The 27359-nt window shown below is 48.0% G+C and overlaps 2 protein-coding genes and 2 pseudogenes across 4 annotated transcripts; 2 read left to right on the forward strand and 2 right to left on the reverse strand.

Moving 5' to 3' along the window:
• Positions 1–83: 83 nt before the first annotated feature.
• LOC120649109 lies at positions 84–7601 on the reverse strand (annotated as a pseudogene).
• A 2269-nt stretch (positions 7602–9870) lies between these two features.
• On the forward strand, positions 9871–12468 carry LOC120649106 (purple acid phosphatase 15-like). The gene is made up of 4 exons (XM_039925791.1): positions 9871–11110; positions 11315–11532; positions 11615–11805; positions 11909–12468. Exons 1-4 carry the CDS (start codon positions 9993–9995, stop codon positions 12329–12331), a joined length of 1950 nt encoding a protein of 649 aa, XP_039781725.1. The 5' UTR covers positions 9871–9992; the 3' UTR covers positions 12332–12468.
• A 157-nt stretch (positions 12469–12625) lies between these two features.
• On the forward strand, positions 12626–17335 carry LOC120649107 (annotated as a pseudogene).
• On the reverse strand, positions 17273–26691 carry LOC120649108 (aspartate aminotransferase, chloroplastic-like). Of its 3 annotated transcripts, none has more exons than XR_005665158.1 (5): positions 25223–26285; positions 25110–25148; positions 24908–24997; positions 24388–24474; positions 17273–17571 (listed from the first exon to the last, which is right to left on the reverse strand). XR_005665158.1 is itself a non-coding variant. In XM_039925793.1 (5 exons), exons 2-5 carry the CDS (start codon positions 25442–25444, stop codon positions 24466–24468), a joined length of 360 nt encoding a protein of 119 aa, XP_039781727.1. In that variant the 5' UTR covers positions 25445–26285; positions 26381–26691; the 3' UTR covers positions 24214–24465. The 3 variants fall into 3 exon arrangements, 2 of the variants coding, with proteins under 2 accessions (XP_039781727.1, XP_039781726.1); XM_039925793.1 differs by lacking the exon at positions 17273–17571 and adding an exon at positions 26381–26691 and having other exon boundaries at positions 24214–24474; XM_039925792.1 differs by lacking the exon at positions 17273–17571 and having other exon boundaries at positions 24214–24474; positions 24908–24951.
• Between the last annotated feature and the right edge of the window lie 668 nt (positions 26692–27359).

Raw genomic sequence — 27359 nt, forward strand, 5'->3', positions numbered from 1 at the left:
GGTTGGTAGAATCTGTGCTGCTTTCTCGGTTTGTCCCTTCCACAACTTGAGAATTGAGGAGTTGTGGCACAACAATCCGGAGATACTATCATTCCCATTGGCTGACCACATTACGAATTATTACGACCATACTGGAATAGAGCAGCATGGATCGAGATGCAAATGTCGCCCAGAATCCAGTCCAGGTAATCAGGTATATACACAAGGGGAGCACTAGCTCAATTACTACATATGCACATCCATCATAAAGCGACACTCTGGCCTATAATGGCCATACTCGCTTCGTCAATTTCTTGGACGGAACGATCGATGCCATCCATGTACAGGTTTGCCTGGAGAAAGATTTGGTTATGTCAGCAGCCTTATCTACTAGGAGTGTCTTTTTAGGAAATCAAACACCCCTTCTAGCTAGGGACGTACCGTCTCGCAAACTTGCTCAAACCTGGCAAAGATTTCCTCTCGTTTTTTTTCTGCCAGCAACGTCTACCGCATCAGCTTGGGAGCATAAATCAGCAGGCCTGCGTTGTTCACAGATAGGCGGACAGTATGTCAGCAATTCTGAAAGAGAAACAATAAAATGGAGAAACAGGATGACAGAAGCCTACAGGCTTTGCTAATCAAGTACTAGATGAATCGCCTGTCTTTTTTTTTCCTACCTTCGAGATTTATAGAGCCCACAGCTACTAATCAGCCTCCAAGGTATCATCAAAGGTAATACGTAAAGCAGTAGACATTGGATGCAGCAACTCATACAGTGTAATTTCGAATGGATTCTAATTTCAACAGCCGAACAAATCAGGAGAAAAAGAGTCACCTTTGCAACTTTCTCCTCAGTTTCCCTTTCCCTATCTGCAAGGCGCTTAAGTTCTGATTCAACTTCAGATTTCAGTGCAGTCATCTTCTGTTCATTCTCTCCAATTCTTTGGTCCCTTTCTTTCTCCTTTGCCTTGAGACGGTCCCCAGTTTCATGTACTAATTGCAAGATGTTCAAGCAAAGAGATGTGATGAGGACATTTGAATTAAGAACTAGCTGAACAGTACTTGAGCCATACAAAAATTAGAAGTAAAACCTTTTGATTGCCATTCAGCAGCTTTAATACCAAGGGTCTTCGTCTCCAAACTTTGATCACTAATCTTGGCTTTGAGTGCTTTAACCTCTTTCTCAGAAGCTTTAGCAGCAGTGCTCTAGCAGGTACGACATATTTTGTACAGTCATTGTTAGACCAATATGACTCAAGCGTGCAATCAGCGAGGGGAAAGGAACATTCTTGCATACAAGAAAGGTTTGCAGCTACTCGTACCATTTCATGTAGAGCATCGATTTTAGAGAGATGCTTTGATAGTTTCTCACAGACCTGCAAAACGAAGATATTTATGCGACTGCATCAATAGAGTATCAAGGAATAAGAAAGGTGAAGCCTCACATTGAACAACAATAAGTGTCAAACGATTCTTCTGATTTGAGCAAGGCCCATCAGTAGAAGTAAGAAAAGAGTGATCTGAAGTTGCGTGGACAACTAAATGGGAACTCAGGAGAACAAGAAAAGAACTATTTTGCTAGCACATGATCTGTAACTTTTATAAGAAATTATAGCAAATTCCACTGTAAGATTGTAACAAGTGTGAGAAATGGTTGTGCAAATCTGCATAAAAAAGTGTATACCATAAATAGTACCTTTGTATACATCTCAAGAGTATTGTTTTTGTCCTGGACTTTATGCATTGCCATCCTCTCCAAGGTCTTCAACTCATCACGGACTCCTTTCTTCTCCTCAAGGTTTTTCTTCAATAGAAAATAAAACCCATAGTTAGTTAGTTACTATACAAGCTTGCACAAGATGCAGATTAGCTGATTGAGGTACATAGCTCGGATCCAATCAATTTGACATCATATGCACATCGAAAAGACAGGCATAGCACATAAAGATATGAGCGCCAGTGATTCTATTCAATGGAAAAATGAACATTTTCTAAATGAACGCAAGAAACAAGATAGAGCTTCCTGTGATGATTGCTATAGCAAGCAAAACAAATAATTCATGCATTGTCACAGTGAACCGTCAAGTACTGAAGTCAATCTGACAGCTGAAAGAATGGCAACATCCTTAGGCCAGTCTCAATGGGAGTTTCATGGCATTAAATTCCCTGCCACATCATCCATTTTGCTGACATGGCGAGGAGAGAGAATGAGGGAGTTTCACCATTGTGACATCCCGAAAAATTTACCAAAGTAAATCACGCGCTAAAAATATTTCTCAAAACTTTTTCATCGTTGAGCTTATTTAACCCTAAACCCTATTTCCTTCCCAGAAAATTTTCACCGTACCGACACCCGATTTCAAGCGTCGCTCCATCTTTTCTTCTCCTTTTTCCGCCGACCGTACCCCTCCCTCTTTTTCCTCGCCGCCGTCCCATCCCGCGCCACTCGGCTGCCTGTCGCCCACGCGCGACCGCCGACCGCGAATATTGCCGGTGCACGCTCGCTTTCCCTCCCTCTCTCTCCCTTTCTCTCTCTCTCTCTTTCCTTTCCTTTTCTTTTTCTTTTTCTTTTTTCCTCCCTCCCTCTCCCTCCTTCCTCCCTCCCTCTCCTCTGCCGCGCGCCCCCGAGTGACGCTCAGCTCGCCGCCGCCCTTGCCCCACACGCTGCTGCGCGCACCCCCGCTCCCGTCCACGCGCACGTGTGCGCGCCCCTGCACGCCGAGCCCCTCGCCGCCTCGACGCGCGCCCTGCCCACGCCGCGCCGCGCCGCCCGTCGCTGACGACCCGCCCTGCCCGCCTGCCCACACGCCGCACCCCCGTCGTCTAGTACCGCCACCGCCTTCCTGTGCTTCGCCTGGCCGCACAGCGCCGCCGCCTCGCCGCCCGAGCCACAGGCCGCGCGCAGCAACGCCGCCGGCCGCACAGCGCCCCGCCTCGCCGCCGAGCCACACTGCTCGCGCACAGCGGCCGGCCCTCTCCCCACGTGCGCCTGCCCGAGCCGTCTTGTCGTCCTCGCCGCTCGCGCGCCGCTCCGCGACACTCACAAGAGGCCGAACGCCATTAAAGGCGCTCCGCCGAGCTCGCCGGGCCGCCACCAACGCGGCCATCGCCCCACCGCCTTCCCACGCCTATAAGTAGGCCCCTACGCCACTTCCCCACCACCACAGCCACCCCAGCCGCCGCTCGCCTCCTCCCTAGCTCCGCAGCGCCGCCGCCACGAGCTCCTGTGCTCGCCGCCGCCGGCCCCCGTGGACAGCCCACCTCGCTACGTCCTAGCCCGAGCCAAGGTAGGGAACAGGGTCCTAATGGCTTCCTCTCACTCTCCGTCCTCTCCTTGGCCGCCGTGGAGCTCCGCAGCGGCGCCACCACAGCCGTCGCCGCCTGCTGACGCCCGCCGCCATGGCTCCCCTCCCTGCGAGCCTTCTTCCCTGAAATCGAGGGGGGGAGTCGACCCCACGAGCCTCCCTCTCTCTTTCCCCCATGGCCCCGGCCGCCGCCGTGCCCTGGGCCGCCGGCGAGGACCGCCGCCGGCGCCCAGGCGCGCCTCCCCAGTTCTGCGGGAAGGGAGAAGGGAGAAGAAAGGGCTTTTTGCCCAAAAGCCCCTCCCTTTCTCATTATTTCTTAAAGAGCCCTCCCACTCTTTAACTTTTTTGCAAATTAAACCCTCTCTTTTATCATATTCCAAAATAAACTCTTTCACCATATAAACTTAATTCTAAATAAACCCGTGACCTTTTTCAGAATAGCCCGGTTATTTTCTAAAATTACGACCAAGCCCTTGCCCCTCAAAAATATTTACAAAAAGGCCCTTGAACCCCCGTTCAACCCTAAACCTCTCTGTAACCTATCATTTCATGCACCAAACAATCTCCGATCGACCTGAAACTTTACCACGCCATTCCTATTATAATTTTGGCCATGCCAATAGAAAACCGCCCAAAAATATTACTCCTATCCTCATATCTTAATTGTTTCCGAATCGAGCTCAACGATAAAACTTTTATTTTCTTTTTCTTGATTGAGTGTTTGTCTGTATGCGTCATAGATCACGGTGTGAACGAGGGAGAACCCGTCAACAAGCAGTACTGCAAGCGAACGAGGATCAGTTCCGCGACCCCAAACCCGAAGGACAGTACCTCGAGCAGGACTTCCCGGAATGCTTCGAAGACGGCAATTTCAATTCCACCCTTTGATGCATGTTTTATCCTAGTTTTTATAAACACAACCTATTTGCCTGATTTATAAAATTGCATATGTTTTGCCTGCTGAAAACATGGTTGGATAGCCACCCCTTGATTTGTTATAACCATTCCTTAACCACCTAGATTAATGTCTGAATGTGTTTGGACGTTAATCGCTGCTAGAACGCTTAGGACCTTAAACTCAGTACAACTTGTTTTATAAAAAGAAAATGTGTGAGTGTGTGTGGGAAGGGTAAATGTGGAATTTTCGAAGGATGAGTTTAGACAGGATGGATGTCACTTCTGTGTGAATTGCTGAATGGTGTGCTCGTGCCTGTGTGGCAAAACAAGGGAGATATACATCTTGTCACAACTAAGGACCGAGTTGATGTGTCATCTCACCTAACTCCACTATCGTGCAAACCACACGACCGCTGTATGGGCAACGGCTTAGCATAAACCCCACTAGTTAATCTGATAGTCATCAGGAGAGCTGAGAGCAACGGGTCATCAAGGAGACTAGTTAGTCTGATAGCCATCAGGAGAGCTGAGAGCAACGGGTGATCAAGGAGAAGGGATTAACTCTGTGTGACTTATGCCCCGATTAAAACCTCTGTGATAGGTCAATGACTCCTTGGTGGATCCCGTGATCGCTAGTCAGGTCTAACTAAGGTGGGTAATGGCTTTGTTGGGATCTGCACCGACACTAAGGTGATCGTGTTGTGGTACCCCGCTTGTGGGTAAAGTTGCACACCTCTGCAGAGTTAAAATCTATTCGAATAGCCGTGCCCACGGTACTGGCGCGAGTTACGGTGTGGTCACATAACTAGTGTTTCTTTTGGGAATGGACGGGTTGGCGTGAGTGGTTTTGGTAAAGTGTCCGACAGTTGTGCCGTGTGCTACGACGGATGGGGAGTCCGGTAGCAGCTTAAAATTGGATCCTGTGTGGGTCAACACTACGTGTTACCCGGTACAAGAAAAATTTGTTTTGAAAATTCTTTCTTTCAAATGAACCCTGCATAAAAATTAGCTTTCCGTAAATTAAACTCTAGTCTTATCCTTAGTTTATCCTGTGCATTATATTCTGTTTATACCCCCTCCGTGGGTGTGGTTGGACTTGCTGAGTACGTTTGTACTCACCACATTCTTAATTCTTACAGAGGAAGATCCAGACTTCGTTCCCGAAGATGTTGAGTAGAGGTCCCGTCCTGCACCCAACCTTGCCTGTGGATAGGGTCACCCGCAGGAAGGTCCGTATGGCGCAAGACTCTGATGACCCCCTCTTCGTAGTTAATATCATTGTGTGAGTGTTAGTTGTTATCCTCGCGATAGTGGCGCTTCACTGCCCACTTCCGCGTAGAGTTGTACGGTGATGTACCATCTGATGTAATAAAAGTGTTATCAGCCTTCTGGGACTGATATTGTATCATTTTTAAGTCTTCTCTTATGAGGGGACGCTTCAACCATGAAACTCATCTGGCACAATTACCTAGTTCCCAGTCTTGGTAACTGTGCCCATGAAACTTCCACTGAGATTGGCCTTACTAGTCCTAGTTCTCTCAAGGAAATCAGTAAGGAAAACCATGGCATGCAGTTATGCCATGGAAAGTAATTCTGGACCTAAAGTATTCCTTCCATGAACTTTATGCCTGCCACAAAACATAAATAAAAAAGATGAAACGACTTACCTGAAGCTTTTCTGGGGACTGAACGATTTTGGATGATAGCTTTGAATTTTCTTGGGAATGTTTCATCAACTCGAAATCAGCTTGGGAGATCTGTCAACAAAAAAAAAGCAGTGGATGCAACATTATGAAGTGTTACTTTATATAGAACACCAACATTCCAGTTTAATTTGACGAGCCAAAGTCCACATATGAAGAGTAAAGCGGATGCAGCTAAATACCAATTATTAGTTTGGAAGAAATGTCAGCACCCAGTGGATGATTAAAAATTTCAATGTCTTCGATTATGCTGGATGCCGGATGGAGCCTACGAACCGACCAAACGGTAGCTCACACTCAGCTGCGTACTCCAGGTAATCCAAAAATACAGGTGCTAGGCCAAGTAACTCCATTCTAGAAGACTGGGTAGGCCAAACAGAACCAAATAATCTGAACATAATTTGTTATCTTGTTGGTATTGAACAGAACTTTTGACCATAATGACTTATCAGTTAATTTCATTGGTAACTCATACTACTTCCTAATTGCCAACGTTGTAGGCGCAGACTTAATCTAACATGTTTGGTTACATGGATAACAATTTATCGACAGAAATTATCAGCAATACCCACAAATAATGTAGTGGCTACTGGCTAGTACTGAGTGTTGTAATTAAGGCAGCAAGCTAGAAGCGAGAAGATTATTATTGACAGCGGCCAGCCAAAACAGGTTGGTAACTGGCAGGAGGTTCAAAATTGGCACATGTGACACTAGCCACACAATGCCACATGCAAAACATGTGTTTGTGATCCTCTGTTTTAGCACCGATCACATGGACCATAAGAAAAACAAAATATCAAGGAAATCCCAAGCACCGTCTGCTAAAGGAAGAAAAAGGCAACACGGGACAGGAATCCGCACCTTGGCAAGGATTTCCTCTTTCTTTTCATCTATGGCTTTTGCTCTGCTTCGCAGCGCCATCTGCTTTGTGTTGTATTCTTGAATCTTCTGCTTGACGGCGTTGACCTCCACCTGGAGCTGCTGGACGGCAGGCTCGTCCATCTGCTCCTTGTACACATGATCCTCTTTCACCTTCTGAAGCTGCATGAGGGGAAAAGGAAAATACCCGTGGAGAGGAACTTTAGTAATTTCCCCTGGCACTGCAGTTAAGGCAGAAGCCGCGAAGAAGACAGTATGGGCGGGAGACCTCGGCGGTCCTAACACTGACATCCGTGAGGCGCTCATCAACGCCGGAGAACTCTTGTACGATGGGGTTGAGGAGGGCGAGCTTCTCGTGCCTGAAGTTGAGGAAGTTGACGACGGCGCCGAGGACGTAGACGACGCGGCGCGGTTCGGGGCAGAGGAAGTCGCGGAGCGTGAGGCCCCCGAGGCCCCGAAGTGGATGGACTCGAGGACGTTCCGCGCCCTGTGGTAAATGCGGCCGAGGCCTATGGCGCCCATGTAGAGCTCCGGGTTGTCGAGCTTCTGCAGCTGGTCGAACCCTGGCTGCTCGTCGAGGTCGTCGCTGCGGAGCGAAATACGAATCCAAATCCGGGCGTGAGAGAGAGAGAGAGGAGGAGGTCGGGCTGCGGGGTGGCGATGTCCTCGGCGCGGAGGTTGGCGGCGGGCGCGATGCCGAAGGTGTGCAGCCCCTCCGCGAGCTGCGCCGGGGTCATCTCCGGGAAGGAGAAAGTGGACGCCATGTCCTCCGCGGCGGGCGGCGGCGAATCGGGGCGGGTGGGCGGCGGCGGTTTTGCTCCCCCTCGCTGCTGCTTGGTTCGGGCGGCGGCGCGGTTCAAACAGGGAGCTGCTATGCATCATACATAAGCTATCTATATTTAAAGGTCATTTGACCCAATTAGCTGCTGCAAATATATTTAATATTTTGATAGCATTAACTCAATATTTGTTATAAACAGATTCAACATTTGATTTCAAATTGTTGGAACTGTAAAGAGAAAATTTTGAAATTGGAAGCGCGAAATATTGAAAATACTAAATTAAAATGTTGAAGGCGCTTCTTCTCCGACGAGCAATCTTCTTCTCCGGCGAGCTCGGCGCGCAGCGGCGGCACGGGCGGGCGCGCGGCGGTGGCTGGCGAGCATGGCGCGCGGCGGCGGTACCGGCGGGCGGAGGCGGGCGTGACCTCAGCGTGCGGGAGCGGCAACTCGCCGAGCTCAGCGCGCGGAGCCGCGGAGGCGCGTGCGGGCAGCGGTGGCCGTGCCCACGCTGAGCAGCGGTGGCGGCAAGTCAGGCGCGTCGTGCGGGACAGGAGGGCGGCGGGGCAGGGAGCGCCAGTGGCAGTGGGGTGCGCGGGCCGCGTCGGAGGGAGCGCGCAAGTGAGAGTTAGGGTTTGGTTGTGTCGATCCAACGATTGCAAAGGGTTGCACGAATCTCAAACATTGGAAGATGTGGAAGAAAAAATCTACCGGAAGATATATAAGATATATAGGATTGGCGGTTCAACACCACCTTGCTGCTTGGATCGGATCGCGCCTCCCATCGTAGGTTTCCGTTGGCTGGCCCAGGAGCGGTGTGGGGCGAAATCAGCCCAGTACTGATTGGATTCGTGTACAGCCCACGAGCACGGTAGGCTAACGCATGGGCACGGCGGTGGATGAGACGACGAGGTCTCGTTTGTTTAGATGGAAAAAGTTTACGTCCGTAAATATCACATCAAAGTTATATCACATATATACATGGAGTATTAAATCTAGATAAAATAAAAAATTAATTACATAGTTTGCTTGTAAGGCTAGTCTCAATAGGAATATCATGAGCATTAAATTTACTGACATGGTAGGAGAGATGAGAGAGTATTTATGGAAAAAAAAGAGGAGTGTTATCACCATGACCCTCCACTGGCACAGTTCTTAAAAAACTCTTCTTGTCAACTGTGTGATGACACTCCGTAACTGACCTAAATTACGAGACGAATCTAATGAATCTAACCATAATTAGATACTAAATTGCTACATTGATTACTATAATAAACATATGCTAACGACGGACTAATTAAGTTCATTAGATTCGCCTCGCGATATGTGGACAGAATCTGCAATTAATTTTTAATTAGTCTATATTTAATATTTTAAGTATGAAAAAAATTCTATTTTAAAAATTTTTAAATGCTTTAGATAAGGGCGAATTTGATCGACCAAAGCTGCTACTACCAGGGCTTAGGCTAGGCAGGTGGCCGTCCTTCCTATCGGATTCCGACAAGGCGAGCTGCGGCTGGTTTAGTTTCAAAATAAAATTTTTTGGAGATCACAGAGAGTCTTACAATTTAAGAGTAATAAATATAGACTAATAATAAAATTAATTATAGAACTCGCCTGAAAATAGTGAGATGAATCTAATGTAGATAATTAATCCATAACTAACGAATGATTACTGTAGCATCACTATTGCAAATTATGAATTAAGTAGGCTCATTAGATTCGACTCACCGTTTTTTAAATGAACTGTGCAATTAATTTTTTTAAATCCACACTTAATACTTCATGCATGTGTCCAAATATTCGATGTGATATTTTTGACAAAATCTTTTTGAACTAAACTGGGCCAGAGTACACTTTTTTTTTTTGAAAAATTTAGCCAGAGTACACTAGCTCGCTAAAATGGCCTTGTTTGGGTTTGGTTTTCTAGATCTAGAATGAAGTAATAAATGAAGTCTATTTGTAAATTTTTTTTTAGAAATATGTATAATTTTTCGTGATGAATCTGATGACAGTAATTAATCAATGATTGGCTACAGTGATGTTATAGTAACCATCCTCAAATCATTCGGTTAAAGACCTCATTAGATTCTTCACGGTTTCTACCGTAGAGTTCTGAAGTTAATTTTGTAAACTGACTTTATTTAATATCCCTAATTAGTGGTTAAAGTGTGTACTAATCTAATTTAGAACACAACCAAACAAGGCCAGTGAGTGAGGACCTCCCGGAAAACACCAAAGGGTCTCATGGGTCGGCGGCGGCGGCGGCGGCATCTACCATTGGTGCCGTTGGAATATTCCTTGCCTTCCAGAGCAAGCCGACCGGCGCTGACGTCACCAAAAGGGTCTCGTCTGTCCTCTTTTTTCTTCCGAGCAAAGCGCAAGCACACCACCTCACCAAGGTGGATCGGGTAGATCATCGATAGCTGAGCTTGGAGTATGCAGCTTCGATGACGATGCGGGGCATCATCTTTAATTACAGTAGCAAGGAGTTTAATTTATCAGCGCAGCAGAGAGCATCAACTTCCGAGGGGGAGTTCCGCCACGGAGCATCGGGGGCTACGCAGCACCACTCCCTTTCCCGACGCCTTGCCTTTTCTTCCCCGCCCTCGCCCGCGGCCGGCCGGCTCATTCCAAATCCGCGGTGGCTGGGGCCCGCCGCCGCAACTGTGCCGGCCGTCCTCCAGCCCCTTTTTGGGTTCCTTCCAAATAAATCCCAAACGGCCACCCGCCGATCTGTCGTGGCGCGCCACGGAGCCCGACGGCGAGGGAGCAGCACAATGCGCCGGGGCTCACTCCTCCCGCTGCTGCTTGCGGCGGCGGCGGCGGCCGCGGTTTCCTCCGCCGAGCCGGCGTCGACGCTGTCCAGGCCGGCGCGCCCGGTGACGGTGCCGCTCGGGGACAGGGGCCACGCGGTGGACCTGCCGGACACGGACCCGCGGGTGCGGCGCCGCGTCACGGGCTGGGCGCCCGAGCAGGTCGCCGTCGCGCTCTCCGCCGAGCCCACCTCCGCCTGGGTCTCCTGGATCACAGGGGACTTCCAGATGGGCGCCGGCGTCAAGCCGCTGGACCCCGGCGCCGTGGGCAGCGTCGTGCGCTACGGCCTCGCCGCCGACTCCCTCCCCCACGAGGCCGCCGCCGGCGAGTCGCTCGTGTACAGCCAGCTCTACCCCTTCGAGGGCCTCCGGAACTACACCTCCGGCATCATCCACCACGTCCGCCTCCGGGGACTGGAGCCCGGGACCAGGTACTACTACCGGTGCGGCGACCCGGCCATCCCCGGCGGCATGAGCGACGTCCGCGCGTTCCGGACGATGCCGACCGTCGGGCCCAGGAGCTACCCGGGGAGGATCGCCGTGGTCGGGGACCTGGGCCTCACGTACAACACCACGGCCACGGTGGAGCACATGGTGCGCAACCAGCCGGACCTGGTGCTCCTCCTCGGCGACGTCTGCTACGCCAACCTCTACCTCACCAACGGCACCGGGACGGACTGCTACTCGTGCACCTTCGCCAACTCCACGCCCATCCACGAGACCTACCAGCCGCGCTGGGACTACTGGGGAAGGTAATCTCTGAACATTATTCTTTCTTTGAAAGAATGAAATCTCTGAACATTCTTTCTTTGAAAGAATGAAATCTCTGAACATTCTTTCTTCAGAACCATACTCGTTTCATTCAGACATTCAGAGTAATTTAGTTTGTTCAGAATGCTTAACCAGCAGTGGGGATTGGATTCAGAAGAGTTGAGAGCATGGGTGTCGTGGTGCAGGTACATGGAGCCCGTGACGTCCAGCATCCCGATGATGGTGGTCGAAGGGAACCATGAGATCGAGGAGCAGATCCACAACAAGACGTTTGCGTCCTACAGCTCCAGGTTCGCGTTCCCGTCAGAGGAGAGCGGATCCTTCTCTCCGTTCTACTACTCGTTTGATGTTGGTGGCATCCATTTCGTCATGCTCGCTTCGTACGTTGACTACAAGAAATCAGGTAAAGCTGAATTACCATCCTCTAATTAATACTGTGGGAACAATTGTCAACTCACAAGTAATCAAAATTCGTGGGCGGTCAGGTGAGCAATACCGGTGGCTGGAGAAAGACTTGGAGAAGGTGGACAGGTCAGTGACACCGTGGCTGATCGCCGGGTGGCACGCGCCCTGGTACACCACCTACAAGGCTCACTACAGGGAGGCCGAGTGCATGAGGGTGGAGATGGAGGAGCTCCTCTACTCGTACGCCGTCGACGTCGTCTTCACCGGCCATGTAATAAGCCGATCGAGTTTTACTTTACCACTGTCGACTGTCGTCTGAAAACTTCGCTTCACACTGTTGTCTGATGAACAATGCTCAATCGAATATGTCGCAGGTGCACGCGTACGAGCGCTCCAACCGGGTGTTCAACTACACGCTGGACCCGTGCGGCCCCGTGCACATCTCGGTGGGCGACGGCGGCAACCGGGAGAAGATGGCGACGGCCCACGCCGACGAGCCCGGCCACTGCCCGGACCCGGCGTCGACGCCGGACCCCTTCATGGGCGGCCGCCTCTGCGCCTCCAACTTCACGTCGGGCCCCGCCGCCGGGAGATTCTGCTGGGACCGGCAGCCGGAGTACAGCGCCTACAGGGAGAGCAGCTTCGGGCACGGCATCCTGGAGGTCAAGAACGAGACGCACGCGCTCTGGCGGTGGCACCGCAACCAGGACCTGCACGCCGCCGTCGCCGACGAGGTGTTCATCGTCCGGGAGCCCCATAAGTGCCTCGACAAGTCCACCAGACTACTAGCCTACTGATTATTAATTACTCCGCAGTTCTTTTTATCTTCAAATAAGTAAAAAATTAATTTAGAATCACTTCTCTCCTTCTGGATTAAGCAAGTAGTCAGCATGTGTAATCTGGAATGGAAATGCACATGCTTGTTTTTGTTTTCCCCTGGCTGTGGCTGGCCGCTGGCTTGTAATCTGGAATGGAAACGCACATGGGCCGGATCAGATTGGGCTGGGCCACATTTGCTCAGGCCGAAAACGTTATCGCCCCGTCGCCTCCCCTCTCCAGGCGGTTCGTCGTCCTCGTACACTCAAAAAAAAAAAAAAAAATCGTCGTCCTCGTCCTCGTCCCCGTCTCTCGCCGAACCGAACAACAGCGCGCAAGCATGGCTCACTTCCTTACCGGCAGCAGCTCGCCCGCCTCCGCCTGCCCACATCACAGGGTAATTCTCGTCCTGCTCACATCCGGCTCTCTGCCTCACTGGCTTGGCTTTGGCTTCGTCCTCTGAATGATTTTGGCTTATCTTGGAACCCGTGTGTTCTTCTTCGTTCCAATAGGGGATTTAGTATGTGCTGCTGTGAGGTGCGCATTCCATTTCCTATATCGAACGAACTCTTCCTTTTATGTGGGTTTCCTGTAGAGAACGAGCGCCTCCCTTCTCGCCTCTCTGCCGGGTCCGCGGTCCCCCGCCCCTTCTCGGCTTCTTCTCCGCTTGTATCATCACTCATCACCTCAACCCAAGCGGCTGGCGGCGCCGGTGACCTGGCGCTGTGGGCGGCGGCCACCTCCTGGCTCCTCAGATCGGAGAAACCCCAACCGACCAACCCCAAGGGCCAAGGGGCAGAGGCGACACGCCGACGCCTAGGGGCCGGATTGACGAGCGCTGGCGCCTGCACCTGGAGATGGAAGCGCCGCCCGGCGGCGCCTGGAGCTTGAGGTCGTACTGCTGGACTAACGCATCTCAAAACAAGCAGGTCGCTTTTGATTGCCCAATCCGGCAATCCCCAATTCCTCAGGCTCACGATCAGAGAGGGGTGAATTTTTTTCAGCAAGAGGGAAAAATCAAGAAACCAACCTTGTGCCGTATTGTTCTCATGTGGAATGTGGCTGAAGATACCTTCAATGGGGTTCAGAAATGTGTGGCTTCAGGTTTGTTAATGTTCTCTTGCCTAATTCTTTTGAACTATGCAGCTTGTATGTGTATGCTAAGGTTCACGTCCTAGTGGTTGATGAAGATTTGATAGGCGCAGATGAACCAAATCGACATGAATTATATTTATATGCTTCTGTATACTTCAAATTTTTATTAAGTTTGTTGTACAATTAGACCTAGAATCGACACCAAGCTTATGTAGGCTGTCGCTATTGTGGCTGTCAAGGTGCAGTCTAGTTTAGGTAGTTTAAACACTTACATAAGTGGCCCTAGGCGTGAAAATCTGCCAGCTCCGCCACTGGCCCCCTGGCCTTGGTATTCGCAAGATGTTCTGCTAAGTTTGCCCACAAGCTGTTTGCGGACATTGCTCTGCAGCTGTTCTTAGATTATGATCTACTAGACTACCAGGCGACTACCAATTTGTAGTTTCCTGCTTCTAGAATGTGTGTTTTCCATTATAAATTAGACTGCTATTTGCTAATGAGGAATTTGGCTTGAAAGTGTGGAACTAAACTGCACCAGTAACTTCAGATTCTCTGCTGAAGCTATAGCTTTGCTGTTCCAGTCCCATTGGATTTGTGTGTATCCAGTGCATCATGTGAAGGGTATTACTCTTCAGTAACTTTATTTCATTATCAGTTCAGCCTCTTCTCTCCCTTCTTTTTTACCAAATACTTGTTTGCTCATGCTCGCTCTCCTTTATGCTGAAACTTTTATTGAAGATGCTCTGTACTTCCTCTACCAGAATAGCTTGTAATTAAAATATGCTTTGTATGTTTTACCTATGGCAATTGAAATTTTCGGTTGAGTAACTGTATTGTATGTGACTGTACAAAGTTTCTTGCCTCTTAGGAATCTCACAGACAACATGCTGTTGTACAATGTGGCACATCATTGAGCACACCAAGGATATCTGAGCCTGAAGCTTCACCAGCTGAATCTTCAGCATGTATTCAAGGTGGAATGGCCCCTCTGGTTCAGGCATTGCAATCAACTGCCAGTCAAGATGTTGCCTGCTTTCACTTCCCAGGGCACAATAGAGGAAAAGCTGCTCCATCTTCTTTGTCAAAACTTATTGGGCCAGGGGCATTTTTGCATGACTTACCCGAGCTACCAGAGCTTGATGATCTCTTCTCCCCAAACGGTGTGATTTTGGATGCTCAGAAGCGAGCAGCTCAACTGTTTGGATCATCTAAAACCTGGTTCCTTGTCAATGGAACAACCTGTGGGATACAAGCCTCGGTGATGGCTACTTGTTCTCCCGGTGACTACCTCATTGTACCACGAAACTGCCACATTTCTGTGATCTCTGCACTGGTCTTGTCTGGTGCGGTTCCTAAATACATAATACCAGAGTATAGTTCTGCGTGGGACATTGCTGGTGGTATCACCCCCTTGCAGGTGGATGAAGCAGTAAAAGAGTTGGAGGAGGATGGAAAGAGGGTTGGCGCTGTTCTTGTCACTTCGCCAACATACCATGGTGTATGCAGCAATGTGCAAGGTATTGTTAGTGTTTGTCACCCACGAGGCATTCCAGTTATAGTTGATGAGGCACATGGCGCACATTTCAGGTTCCATGACAGTTTTCCAAGCACCGCAATTGAGCAAGGTGCTGACCTGGCTGTGCAATCCACACACAAGGTCCTGTGCTCCCTTACACAGTCCTCAATGCTTCATACGGCTGGAGATCTTGTGAATGTAGATCAAGTAAGCCAGTGCCTTCAGGTCCTCCAGAGCTCAAGCCCGAGTTACCTCCTACTGTCATCTTTGGATGCTGCAAGATATCATCTGAGCAAGAACACAAATATATTTGACGAACCATTAGCTATAGCATCAGAAACAAAAGACCAGCTATAGCATCAGAAACAAAAGACCAGCTGATGATAATCCCAGGGATATCTGTTCTGGACTTGCCATGTTTTGCTTCTGATTTCCCTGCTATTGATCAATTGCGTATTACATTCAGTGCTTCAGATCTGCAATTATCGGGATATGAAGCCGATGACATTTTATATGAAGGTCATCAAATCGTATCTGAGCTTGTTGGCACACAATCAGTGACATTCGCAGTCAACTTAGGAACCAGAGTGCAAGATGTTGAGAAGCTTGTGCAATCTGCAAAACATCTATCAGAAAAATATTTCTGTGCAAATAGCTCCAAACCTATTAAAGAAAATTTTGTTTGTGGCCCATTAGACAAGATCTCTGTGCATCTGACTCCAAGAGAGGCCTTCTTTGCAAAGAAGAGGAGAGTGAGAATTGAGGACAGCCTTGGTGAAATTTGTGGTGAGCTAATCTGCCCCTACCCACCGGGTATCCCAGTGCTGATCCCAGGCGAGGTAGTAACTCATGATTCACTGTCTTACTTGATGAATGTCAGACAACAAGGCATCACTATCAGTGGAGCAGCTGATGTTGAGTTAAATTCCATTTCAGTGTGCAACTTGTGATTATTATTCTGTGTCGAGAGATTATATTGTGTCGGTACCCCAGGACTGGGGTACCCCTTCTTGCTGTATCTAGGCAAGGACCTTGTAGTTATCCATGACTACGACCAAACAGCCGGACCCCTGTGGTCCGGAGTCCTGATTTCTCGGCAACGGTTCCGGACCTGCCTCACGACTGGGAAAGATCCGGGAACGACGCGTGTCCCGGAAGAGGCGGGCGGGCAAACAGCCGGGGCTCCGGACCTCCCGAGGGGTTCGGACCCCCGCGGAAGTCCCGGACCCCTCATGGAGTCCCGGACCCCCAGTATAGTAACCGGACCCCTCTCCGAGGAAAGGAATCGTCACCCCGCCTCGGGGTGGTCCGGGGCCACCACGTGGCAACAGGCCCAGACACGTATATAAGGCCGCTTGGTCTCCCTGTTAAGGCTCACCTACCGCGGCATTAATGTAGCAGAAGCCGAGGCGATAATTTGACCAGGGGACACTATTGATCGCGTATTTCCAAGATAGTGGAGCTGCTGGCGCCGCGCCTGCCAAGTCTGCCATAACAGATGGATACGACGGCTCGGCTTCACCCATTATGACGCCTACATAATAGCCTCCACAGGCTACGCCGCAAGCTACGCTCCCCAACGGACACCTTGGTGACGGGACAAGAGAAGACCACTGTAGCGCTAGCAGGACGTGGGAGCGTATCGGAGGAAAGATTCGTAACCACTGTACCCATCTAAATACTCTGCGTAGTATGCTACGCAGTCACGTTGGGCCCACTTGTCGGGCCCCCAACGTCCTATGTATCCGCCCCCTTGGTCTATAAAAGGGGGCGCCCGCTAGAAGGAAAACTCAAGCTAGGTAAGAGCCAAGGCCCGGCAGAGGATAGACTCATACACAACAGAGATCAAAACTTCTCCTAGTGGACGTAGGGTATTACGCTCCGGCGGCCCGAACCACTCTAGATCGTGTGTTCTTGTGTGCCTATCTCAGAGCTAGATCAGCCCGGTCGCCTAGTACCTCCCCGAGCACTCCCTCTCTGGGAATAGGCGGGTGCGTTCCGCCACCCGGCTGTGGGTACCCTAGAAATCCCACGACATATTGTATTGATACTGAGGGAGATCAGAATTATAATTTCGGCCAAGTCCATAGCACAATCAGCTGCCTGTTTGATGGATGTGAACAACAGTTGCGTAAAACAAATGGCTGACCACTTGGCCAAATAATTTAGATTGATTCCGTCTCGTGAGTTGAGAGAGTTGTCAAGCTACAATATGATGCCAAAGTATGAATAGGGTCTATGTCTGGCATGTGATCTCTTATGAGTTTGAAGTATGACTTTCTGAGGAGGCTACCTTTTCATATGAAGTGCCTTGTAATGTAATGGTATCCTGCTTTTCTGTATTTCTCTTCAAGAAAACAACTAAATTAGCCAGTAAGTAACCGGTGCTGCTTGTTCCTTTTTTTTTCAGGTTTGCTATTTGGTTCTTTTCAGAATGAAAGGCTCAATCTGAACTGACTCTAAAGTTCAAGCATCAGAAACTCGTTTGTACGCCTTCATGGTTCTCCCTCTGGCAGCATGTTGCAGGGCGAGCCAGGGCTTCTGATTTCTGAAGCAAGTACACTATAGCTGCTCTTCTGAGTTTATCCATCAATCCAAGAATTCACGAATATTCTGCAACTTGTAAAAAAAAAAGTAGGTATATACTGCATCAGTGTAACCACAACCCCTTTTAATTTCGCAGACAGGTACCCCTACTCTATATAAGAAATTATGGATGCTTACAAATTAAGATCTCCACCCAAACCTGGAACTCAAACCTGAAAGTTATAGTAGCAGCTTTGGTCTATACATTGCCATCAACAACTGTCGGTACCTTGTAGCAGGGATATCCACTTCTACTGCAGCAAGGCAGGACTCGTATAGTTATCCACGACTATTCGCATAGTCATCCACGACTACGCCATAAGGGGCGGAGCTGCCGGGCCCCACGGGTCAGGCTCCTACTTCACCGGGCCAATGGCCCCGGACCCGCTCCCAGCTCTGGGATGGGTCCGGGGACGCCACGTGTTCCGGAGGAGGGGAAGTTCCGAGCCAACGGCCGAGGGCCCGGACCCCCCCATAGGGGTCCGGGACCTCCCCGCATCTGTCCGGACCTCCCACGCGCGTAGAGCCAGCATACCGCCGGGAGGGGGTCCGGAAACTCCACGTGTCCCGCAGGCGCGGGCGCGAGTCTTCCGTTGGAAGACTCGCCCACCCACCGCATTCAATGCAGGTGGTAGAGGCGTGCTCTGCCGCCGCGGCACGCGGGACAGCCTTTGTCAGGCCGCACTGTAGACCGCGTTTTACCAAAGTACACAGTGCAGCCGCCTGCGCATCAGCCGCGCAGAGCCCGTCTGCCGCATTAATTTGATACGACGGCACGGCACTTTTCCATCATGTCGTCTACGCCGCAAGCTACATGGCCGTTCAGCTACATCGCAAGCTACACCTGGTGCCGTTTCGACAAGACAGCGCTTGGGCATGCTGAACGGGAGATTCCAGGAGCAGGCAGGGAAATCTAGGAGTGAGATCTTCTCCGCCTGCAAAGCCATAATGTACGGACAGTACGTTATCTTGTACTACATTGTTGGGCCCACCTGTCGGGGATCCAACGGCCATGTACGCGCCTCCCTTGAGATATAAAAGGGAGGCGCTCGCTGTACGAGAAAAGAGGGGGAAAACGAGAGCACACACAGACACATGTGGAACTAGAGCACAAGCTGCCGCAGACTCTCTCGAGGCAATACAACACACAGTGGACGTAGGGTATTACGCTCCGGTGGCCCGAACCACTCTAGACCTGCTGTGTTCATTGTGTTCTTGAGCGAGATCGAACTAATCCTAGCTAACCCCCGAGTACTCACCCCCTAGGTTTAGGCGGGTGTGTTCCGCCACCCGGCTGTGGTTTGCCACACCACGACAACAACCATGAAGTAATGTGATGGTGCATGGTGATGATGCAGTTAGGTTTGTCACGGGCTGGCTTTCTTTCCATAACAAAGCTCACCATAAACAATAAGGACTTGTGAGCTAACGCTCTGCCCCCACTGTGCTGTTTGTTTTCTTCCCATTTGATTAAGCACATTAAAAACAGCATTTGGACTGATCAGTCTCACTTAATCCAAACCCTTTTAATGATAAAGAACCAGACAGGCACTTGTACCTTAAGATTCCCACTAACAGAACAGCCCACCGACTGACAGGTGGGACCATGCCCCTGCATACCTAGCAGGACAGATGAATTGTTATGGTAGAATGCTTATTGCGAACACTCTAGAATAAAAGGATGCATGTTTTTTCGATAAAAGAATGCATGTATATATAGTTTTGTTTTCTTTGACTACTTTTTTTTTGTAAACCATGTATATTGCTGTCACCGAATAATCTTCTTTTTAAAGATATAAAAGACTTGCTTTACATATTCTAAAATCTAGGATATCAGTTTTTTTAGGGCCAGTCCAGATTACTTAATTAAGGATAGAAGAGAGTATGAAGACAAGGTGTCGTGGTGCTGCAAACCACGGCCGGGTGGCGGAAGGCACCCGCCCTAGCCCAGAGGGTGTGTACTCGGGGGTTAGCTAGTCCTAGATGGATCTCACTCAAGAACATGATGGACACAGCGGGATTAGAGTGGTTCGGGCCGCCGGAGCGTAATACCCTACGTCCACTGTGTGTTGTATTGCCTTCCCTCGAGAGAGAGAGAGTTCGCGAGAGCTTGTGCGTCTGGAGAGCTTCTTGCTAGAAGGAGGGCGTGATTTCCCTTTTATATGTCCAAGGGGAGCACGTACACTGAGCGGGGCCCCGACATGTGGACCCGGCGATGTATTATAAACTACACTTTGGCCTTCAATGCCTCAGATCCGGAGATCTTGTCGTCGGCTTCTGTGCGTAGCTTCTGACCGGAGATGGTCTTGAGCTGTCCTGTCAGAGTAGAGTCTAGCCTCTGCAGCCGCGCGTCGATGTCGTGATGAAGCGCCGAACTACTGGCTCAGTCACTGTAGCAGCGTGCACTGTTGCTCCAGTCAGTAGCTGGTCATCATGACTCGTCGCCCATGCGCACGGCGCTGAGTCTTTAATGCTTGTCTTGGTAACTGACGAGCCGCCTCGGTAACTGGCGATCCACAGTGTGGACTGACAAAAGCTGCCCCGTGCCCAGAGACAACAGAGCCTGCCTCGACCACTCGCACTTAATGCGGGTGGGTGAGGGAGCTTCCAGCGGAAGGCTTGCGCCCGCGCCCGCGTCTGCGTGACACGCGGCGGCTCCGGACCCCTCCCGATCAACTAGCTGAGCCGAGAGCTCACGGGGGTCCGGATAGGCACGTGGAGGTCCCGGACCCATCTGTGGGAGTCCGGATGGCACGTGGATGTCCCGGACCCACCTGCGGGGGTCCGGGTCCGCGGCCACAGGTATTGAGCATTTCCACCTCTAGGACACGTGGTGACACCGGACCCGTCCCCGAGCGGGAAGCGGGTCCGGGACCGTTGGTCCGGTGAGATGGAGTCGGACCCCAGGGGTCCGGCTGCTCAGCTCCTTAGGGCGTAGTTACGGATAACTACGCGAGTCTTAGCACAGTAGGAGTGGGTACCCCAGTTGTAGGGTACCGACAGAGGCCCCCGGGCCCGCCTCGGAAGAGGCAACGAACCCGCAGGTGGGGCCACTACTGTGAGCAACTTGGCTGCTTCTGGCGCCCAACGGTGCGCGCCGCAAGGGTCTTGTCCTGCGTCGTCCATCCTTTGGGTCACCTGCTGCGTCATCACGTTTGGACCTGCACATGACTCAAGGTAGATGCTTAGTAGCGTGCCCACGGGTCCCAATTCGTACACAAGAAAAGTCACCAACTAGCAAATTGATGGTTTCAGACTTCCAGTGAAATTCAAATTAGTCAAGCTTACTGATAACAAGACTACTTTCAAATTAATCTAGAGTCGTAGAAATGGAAAAAAATTTATAGTGCTGCTGGGTTTGGTCTAAATCAATCAAAATTGATACATATAGAAGTAAAACTAATGAACCTAAAGAGCAGAAACAATTGTGTCGATCTGGCAAGCTATTGCAGCGGGCCAGAACACATACAAACTGCATGCATTGATTTGATCTCTCTACAGAACAAGTACAAAACTTAGTTATCTAAATTTATACAACACAACTTACACAACAAACTTATCAAGTTAAACTCTCTGAAGTTAGGTAAAAAACTTGAACTGAAAGTTTATTAAAAAAATATGTAACAAATTTTCAAACAAATAATTGTACAAACTGTTATAAGTAACTTATATAGAGGACTTTTCTAAATAAAATTTTCATATAAAACTTCCCTAATAACTTTTCTATAAAACAATTATCTAGAAACTTTGTAGAAAAAAACATCATCTTGATAAAAAAATGGAGATAAGAAAAATAGGAGGAAAAAATTAAATTCAAAATAAAAAAGTAAATACATTATGGGGCCAAACACTGAGAGCACAAGTCCAAAGAAACATAAAAACTTCATCTTGAAAAGTTTTGGAAACAAAATTTGTGATGAAAATTTTTGAAAAGAAAAATATTTAGAAACATTATTTGAGAACAAAAATTCAAAATAAAAGAAATCGTTCATTGTGGAAATATTGGAAAAGAAAAAAAATTGATAACAAAAAATATGAAATAAACTTTTTGAATATGAGTGGTTGAAAAGGGACTGGCCCTAATCAATTGGCCTAATTATGGCAGGTGCACGTGATTGGCCCTAATCAGTTTGGGTTGAGTACGACAGGTGTACGTGATTGGCCCTAATCAGTTGGGTCGGGTATGGTAGATAGACGTGACTGGCACTAATCGGTTGGGTCGAGTATGGCAGATGGATGTGACTGGCCCTAATCAGTTGGGTCGAGTATGGCAGATGGACGTGACGGGCCCTAATCAGTTTGGTCGGGTATGGTAGATATACGTGACGGACCCTAATCAGTTGGTTCGAGTATGGCAGATGGACGTGACTAGCTCTAATCAATTGGTTCGAGTATGGAAGATGGGCATGATTGGCCCTAATCAATTGGTTCGAGTATGGCAGATGGACGTGACTAGCCCTAATCGGTTGGGTCGAGTATGGCAGATGGACGTGACTAGCCCTAATCGGTTGGGTCGAGTATGGCAGATGGACGTGACTGGCCCTAATTAGTTGGGTTGAGTATGGCAGATGGACGTGACTGGTCCTAATCAGTTGGGTCAAGTATGGCAGATGGATGTGACTGGCCCTAATCAGTTGAGTCGAGTATGGTAGATAGACGTGACTGGCCCTAATCAGTTGGGTCGGGTGTGTAGATAGACGTGACTGGCCCTAATAAGTTGGTTCGAGTATGAAAGGTGGATGTGACTGGCCCTAATCAGTTGGGTCGAGTATGGCAGATGGGCGTGACTAGCCCTAATCAGTTGGGTTGGGTATGTAGATATACGTGACTGGACCTAATCAGTTGGTTCGAGTATGGCAGATGGACGTGACAGACCCTAATCAGTTGGGTCGAGTATGGCAGATGGACATGACTAGCCCTAATCAGTTGGGCCGAGTATGACAGATGGGCGTGATTGGCCCTAATCAGTTGAGGCGAGTATGGCAGGTCAACATTGATATATACTAAAAACCCAGTAGGCAAATTATATGGTGATGGAGTGGAACCCTGAAACCCAGACCACCCTAATTGGTTGGGACGAGTATGGCAGGATGATGTGAATGGCCCTAATCAGTTGGGTCGAGTGTAGCAGGATGATGGGAATGGCCCTAATCAATTGGGTCAAGTATGACAGGTTGACGTGACTAGCCCTAATCAGTTGGGACGAGTATGGCTGGTTTGAAAATAAATGGCCCTAATCAGTTGGACCGAGTATGGCAGGTGCACGTGATTGGCCCTAATTAGTTGGACACAAGTATGGCATCTCAACCTTGATATATACTAAAAAAGTTGAAAATGTTTAAGTGCATAAGGGAAAAAGTTTTCAGGAAAAAAAGACTGCAAAATGGAAACTTTGGTTGTCCAGATAAATACAAAGAAATTTAGATATGGAAAAAGGTTTTCACTAAAAAAATAGATAAAGTGAAAAAAATATTACATGTAAATCTTTTTACAGGAAAACTTTTATAGAAAATTACACATATATTACATAAACATGTCCATAAAAAAGAAATATATATATTGGAGAAGACAACAATTACTTTGCATTTGCAGAACTTGTCCATGCAGACTAATGGATTGAAAAAAGTTTTCAAGAAAAAAAAGAATGCACATGGCGAACTTTGTTAGTCCAGGTAGATACAAAAACTTTAGATATGAAAAAGGTTTTCAATAAAAAATTACATATAGTGAAAAATTATTAGATGGAAATCTTTTTAAGGGAAATTTTATAGAAAATTACTCATATATTACATAAACTTGTCAAAAAAAAGAAAATATATATTGGAAAAGAAAGCAATTAGTTTGCATTTGCAGAACTTGTCCATGCAAATCTAATGGATTGAAAAAATATAAAAACATGTGAGTGTGTGTGTGAGGGGTTTGGGGGTGGGGGAGTTTGGAGGGTGGACGTGATTAACCCTAATCAGTTGGTCCTAGTATGACAAGTCAACCTTTATATATATACTAAAATTCCAAACATATAGTAATAGAGTCAAACTCTGAAACCCATATCACACTAACTGGTTGGGCCGGATATGGCAGGATGACATGATTGGCCCTAATCAGTTGAGCCGAGTATGGTAGGATGACGTGACTGGCCCTAATCAGTTGGTCCAAGTATGACAGATTGACGTGACTGGCCCTAATCAGTTGGGACAAGTATGGCAAGTTGATGTGATTGGCCCTAATCAATTGGGCCGAGTATGGCAGGTGGACGTGACTGACCCTAATCAGTTGGAAAAAGTATGACCAGTCAACCTTGATATATACTAAAATCTAGGCATATGGTGACAGAGTCGAACCCAAAAAACATAGACAACCATAACTGTTTGGGCCGAGTATGGTAGGATGACGTGATTGGCCCTAATCAGTTTGGCCGAGTATAGCAGGTTGACGTGACTGGCCCTAATCAGTATGAACGAGTATGGCTGGTTCAAAATGATTGACTGGAAGAATTTTGATAAATGACTTACCAACCAAACCTTTGTTAATAACTTTTAATTAAGCTTACATAAATGATATTTGCTAGCAAATATCTTTTATCAACTAAAAACCCAAAATTCTGAAGGAATAAGTTTTTTATCGTATACCTTTTGTGTACATTTTTCTATATAACTTTTGTATCAAAACTTCATCAATATCCATGTTGTATAAACTTTTTAGATTTTTTATACATAACTTTGCTTAGGAAAAAATTCATTCGTATAAATTTCCTTAGAAAAAAAATTATACAGTACATACTACTTGGTATAAAAGTATAAAATCAAGCATCAAGACAGCAACGGTAGTCAGTTGAGCACATACATGTGATATTTGATTTATAAACTGTCTAGAACTCCAGATCCATGTCCTCTTCCTCTACTCCATATCGTTGATGACTTGCTACAGAAACTGAAATAACAAAGAAAAGAGTCGAATTAAGTAGCTGTATACAGAGGCACACCACAAAGCTTTTGGTAACAGTATTTTTCCACTTGAAATGCATTTCTCTAAAAGGTCTTTTGATATGTCATAAATGAAATGGTTCAGTGGCCTACAAAGAATTGATAACTATCCCCTACCTCCTTTTGCATTAGGTAGCTATAGTTAACTAATGTAGGGTGTTCCAACTTGGTCAACAATGAGCCATAGAAAATAATGTTTCGATGGTGATGGCTCAGTCATTAGTATGAATTTTAACCCGAGACAAGCATAAGTGGATTAAGAGCTAGAACTTGTGTCAGTCAAAGCTCAAGTAGACTCAAGCCCAGCTTGTGAAACACTATCAGCATTACATGAAACACTACAAGTACAATACTGGCAGCAAGTGCAGCATTGTACATACCAGTCCTTGCTTGATGACGGGGTTGTCAGCTCCAAGCAGTAGCTCTGCAGTTGCTTTGTTAAATGCTGCTAAACCTTCAATAGGAAGATACTACACCATAATCCAAAACTTTCCTTCAGTTTCAGAAACATAAAACAAAAATAAACTAAGGAGAAATGAATTCTTATGACCATGCAACTTGAATTCCGAACTTCCACAGTACCTCTTTGTTTTCTCCTTTCTCCAACATAAGATTTTCAGCCTACAGCAAGCAAAAGAGAACATGAAGACAGGAACATCTAATATTAACAAAATGCTGATGCTAATTAGGCTCACCTTCTTGACTACATTGAGGACATAGGGCTGCAACTCTTCTGTTCTATAGGCACCAACACCAAGATTGAGCTTCAGGTCATTTTTATCTGTTTTAAAGACTTCTGAAACCCCAAGAATTGGGTCTGGTGGAGCCATTGGCACTCCCTCAAAACGAGAAACATCCACTGCAAGGGCCATCATATAACATGGCCGAAGTTCTGAGTTCAAGAAAGGAGCAATCATAACTCAAAGCATAAATCACATCATTGCACAAAGAGATGTCAAAGCTTCAAACAGGAGTGCACACTAAATAAAGACAACAAAAATACAAAACATCACCCTCAATGAAGAAGAAAATTCTCATAACTAGCTAGCCTGTCAATATTGATGTGTCTTAGCTTTAGCATAGGAAATTCAAGTGTGTACCAATCAAAATAATAATCATTCCTATACAGCACTTGTTGCGTCATTTTGTTTATCATGAAATGAGGTTCTCGGTTCCTTTCAGAACTATAAGACAATTATTTGCTTATGCTCTGAAAGCACTTAAGCTCCAACAGCTGTGTTCATAAGTGAACTTATGATATTTTCAGCATGCAGAAACACAGTATGGAGCATATCTTTTCTTGCAGAAGTTACTAATGCAAGTAGTCCTCCATTCAAAGTCGATGATCATATGACATGCTTATAGATCAATGGTTAGTAGGATAATTCTGCTGCTTAACCAACAGTAACCTACATGCTTATATGGGAAGGTAGATAATGTCCTAGAAACCTGCAGTAACTGATAGCATAGGAGATCACAAAGACTAGAATTCGGCAAAAGCTATAAGTTGTCCCAATTCATAAATTGCTAATTAAGGAACTGCTGGCTAACAATTGACAGACCATACATGACGATAACCATGGCCCATGGGCATCTCATGCTACAGCACCCAAGTAATTCGCCAAATCAACTCCACGATCCAAATAAGTAGTACAAGGCTACGAGTACGAGCAATTAGAAAGGCCAGCAGGCGGTCACCATCCTCGTGATCCCCACGCGGCAGCCATTTCTCCCCTGATTCTTCCCCCCTCCAAGCACCTGCGCCCATCAACAAGCCATCACAGAAGACATTCAGACCCTGGACCAGTAGAGCAGCAAATTGGTAGGGACTGAGGGTTAGGGGCGGGCCGTGCCTTGGACCGGGCAGCGACGGCGGGGGCTGCCGGCGAGGTGAGGGCGAAGGCGGCGGAAGCCATCTCCGGACGGCGAGGGAGCTGCGGATCGGAGGCGTGGGCAGCCTGCTGCTACTACTGTATGGACGAGCTGCACGAGCGCGTCGGCCGAGATCCGCCGATGAGGAGAGGAATAGGTGGGGGGAGGCCCAGCCTGACGTTCGCGGTGGCGCGCGCCGTCGGCGCAGCCTGAGCGCTGCACTGCTCTAGATTGGGAGGAGGGAAGAAAAGGGAATGGGGAACGCGAGAGAGGAGGAAAAGAAAATGAGAAATAAAACAAAAACAGGAAAAAGAAAACAAGCCGCACGTGGAGACGGTCGGTCCGAGCGGGCGATCCTAAAACCAACATTGGGGGTTGGTTGCCACCTTTTTTTCTAGAATAATTGCTACGTGTACTGGCCTTACGGATTAGTTAATTCGTCTCTGAATCATTTTAATCACGAGCAGCAGGATGCAGTGGCTGCCTGGCTGGCATTAGCAGTCAGTCAGTAGTAGGGATGGCAACGAGTATCCGAAACCCGATGGGTTTTTGCTCCATTAGGGTGCGGGTATAGACTAAATTCTATACCCGCGGGTTTCTTAATGGGATAAATTTCGTATCCGTCGGGTTTGCAGGTGCGGGTTTGTTCTTCAAGTACCCAAACCCGCAAACCCGTGGGTACAATAAACCCGACAACATATAACCTAAAATACTAATGTCACAAGGTCTTGTATCAAAATAAGATCCAATCACATGCTAAGAGAGACTTAGGCTCATATACTTCCATTCCCATCGATGATTACCTATTCATAGACTCATTTGGCTATAATGCATTGTGTATTTGTTTATATTTTCTATTAAATTTTGTTGCTTATTCTATCGGGTACGGGAAACCCGCGGGTAAAAAAAAACCCGCACGGGTACGGGTATGAAATCATACCCGCGACGGGTATGGGTTTT

Source organism: Panicum virgatum, chromosome 9K (genome assembly GCF_016808335.1).
Source record: "Panicum virgatum strain AP13 chromosome 9K, P.virgatum_v5, whole genome shotgun sequence".
Taxonomy (NCBI): domain Eukaryota; kingdom Viridiplantae; phylum Streptophyta; class Magnoliopsida; order Poales; family Poaceae; genus Panicum; species Panicum virgatum.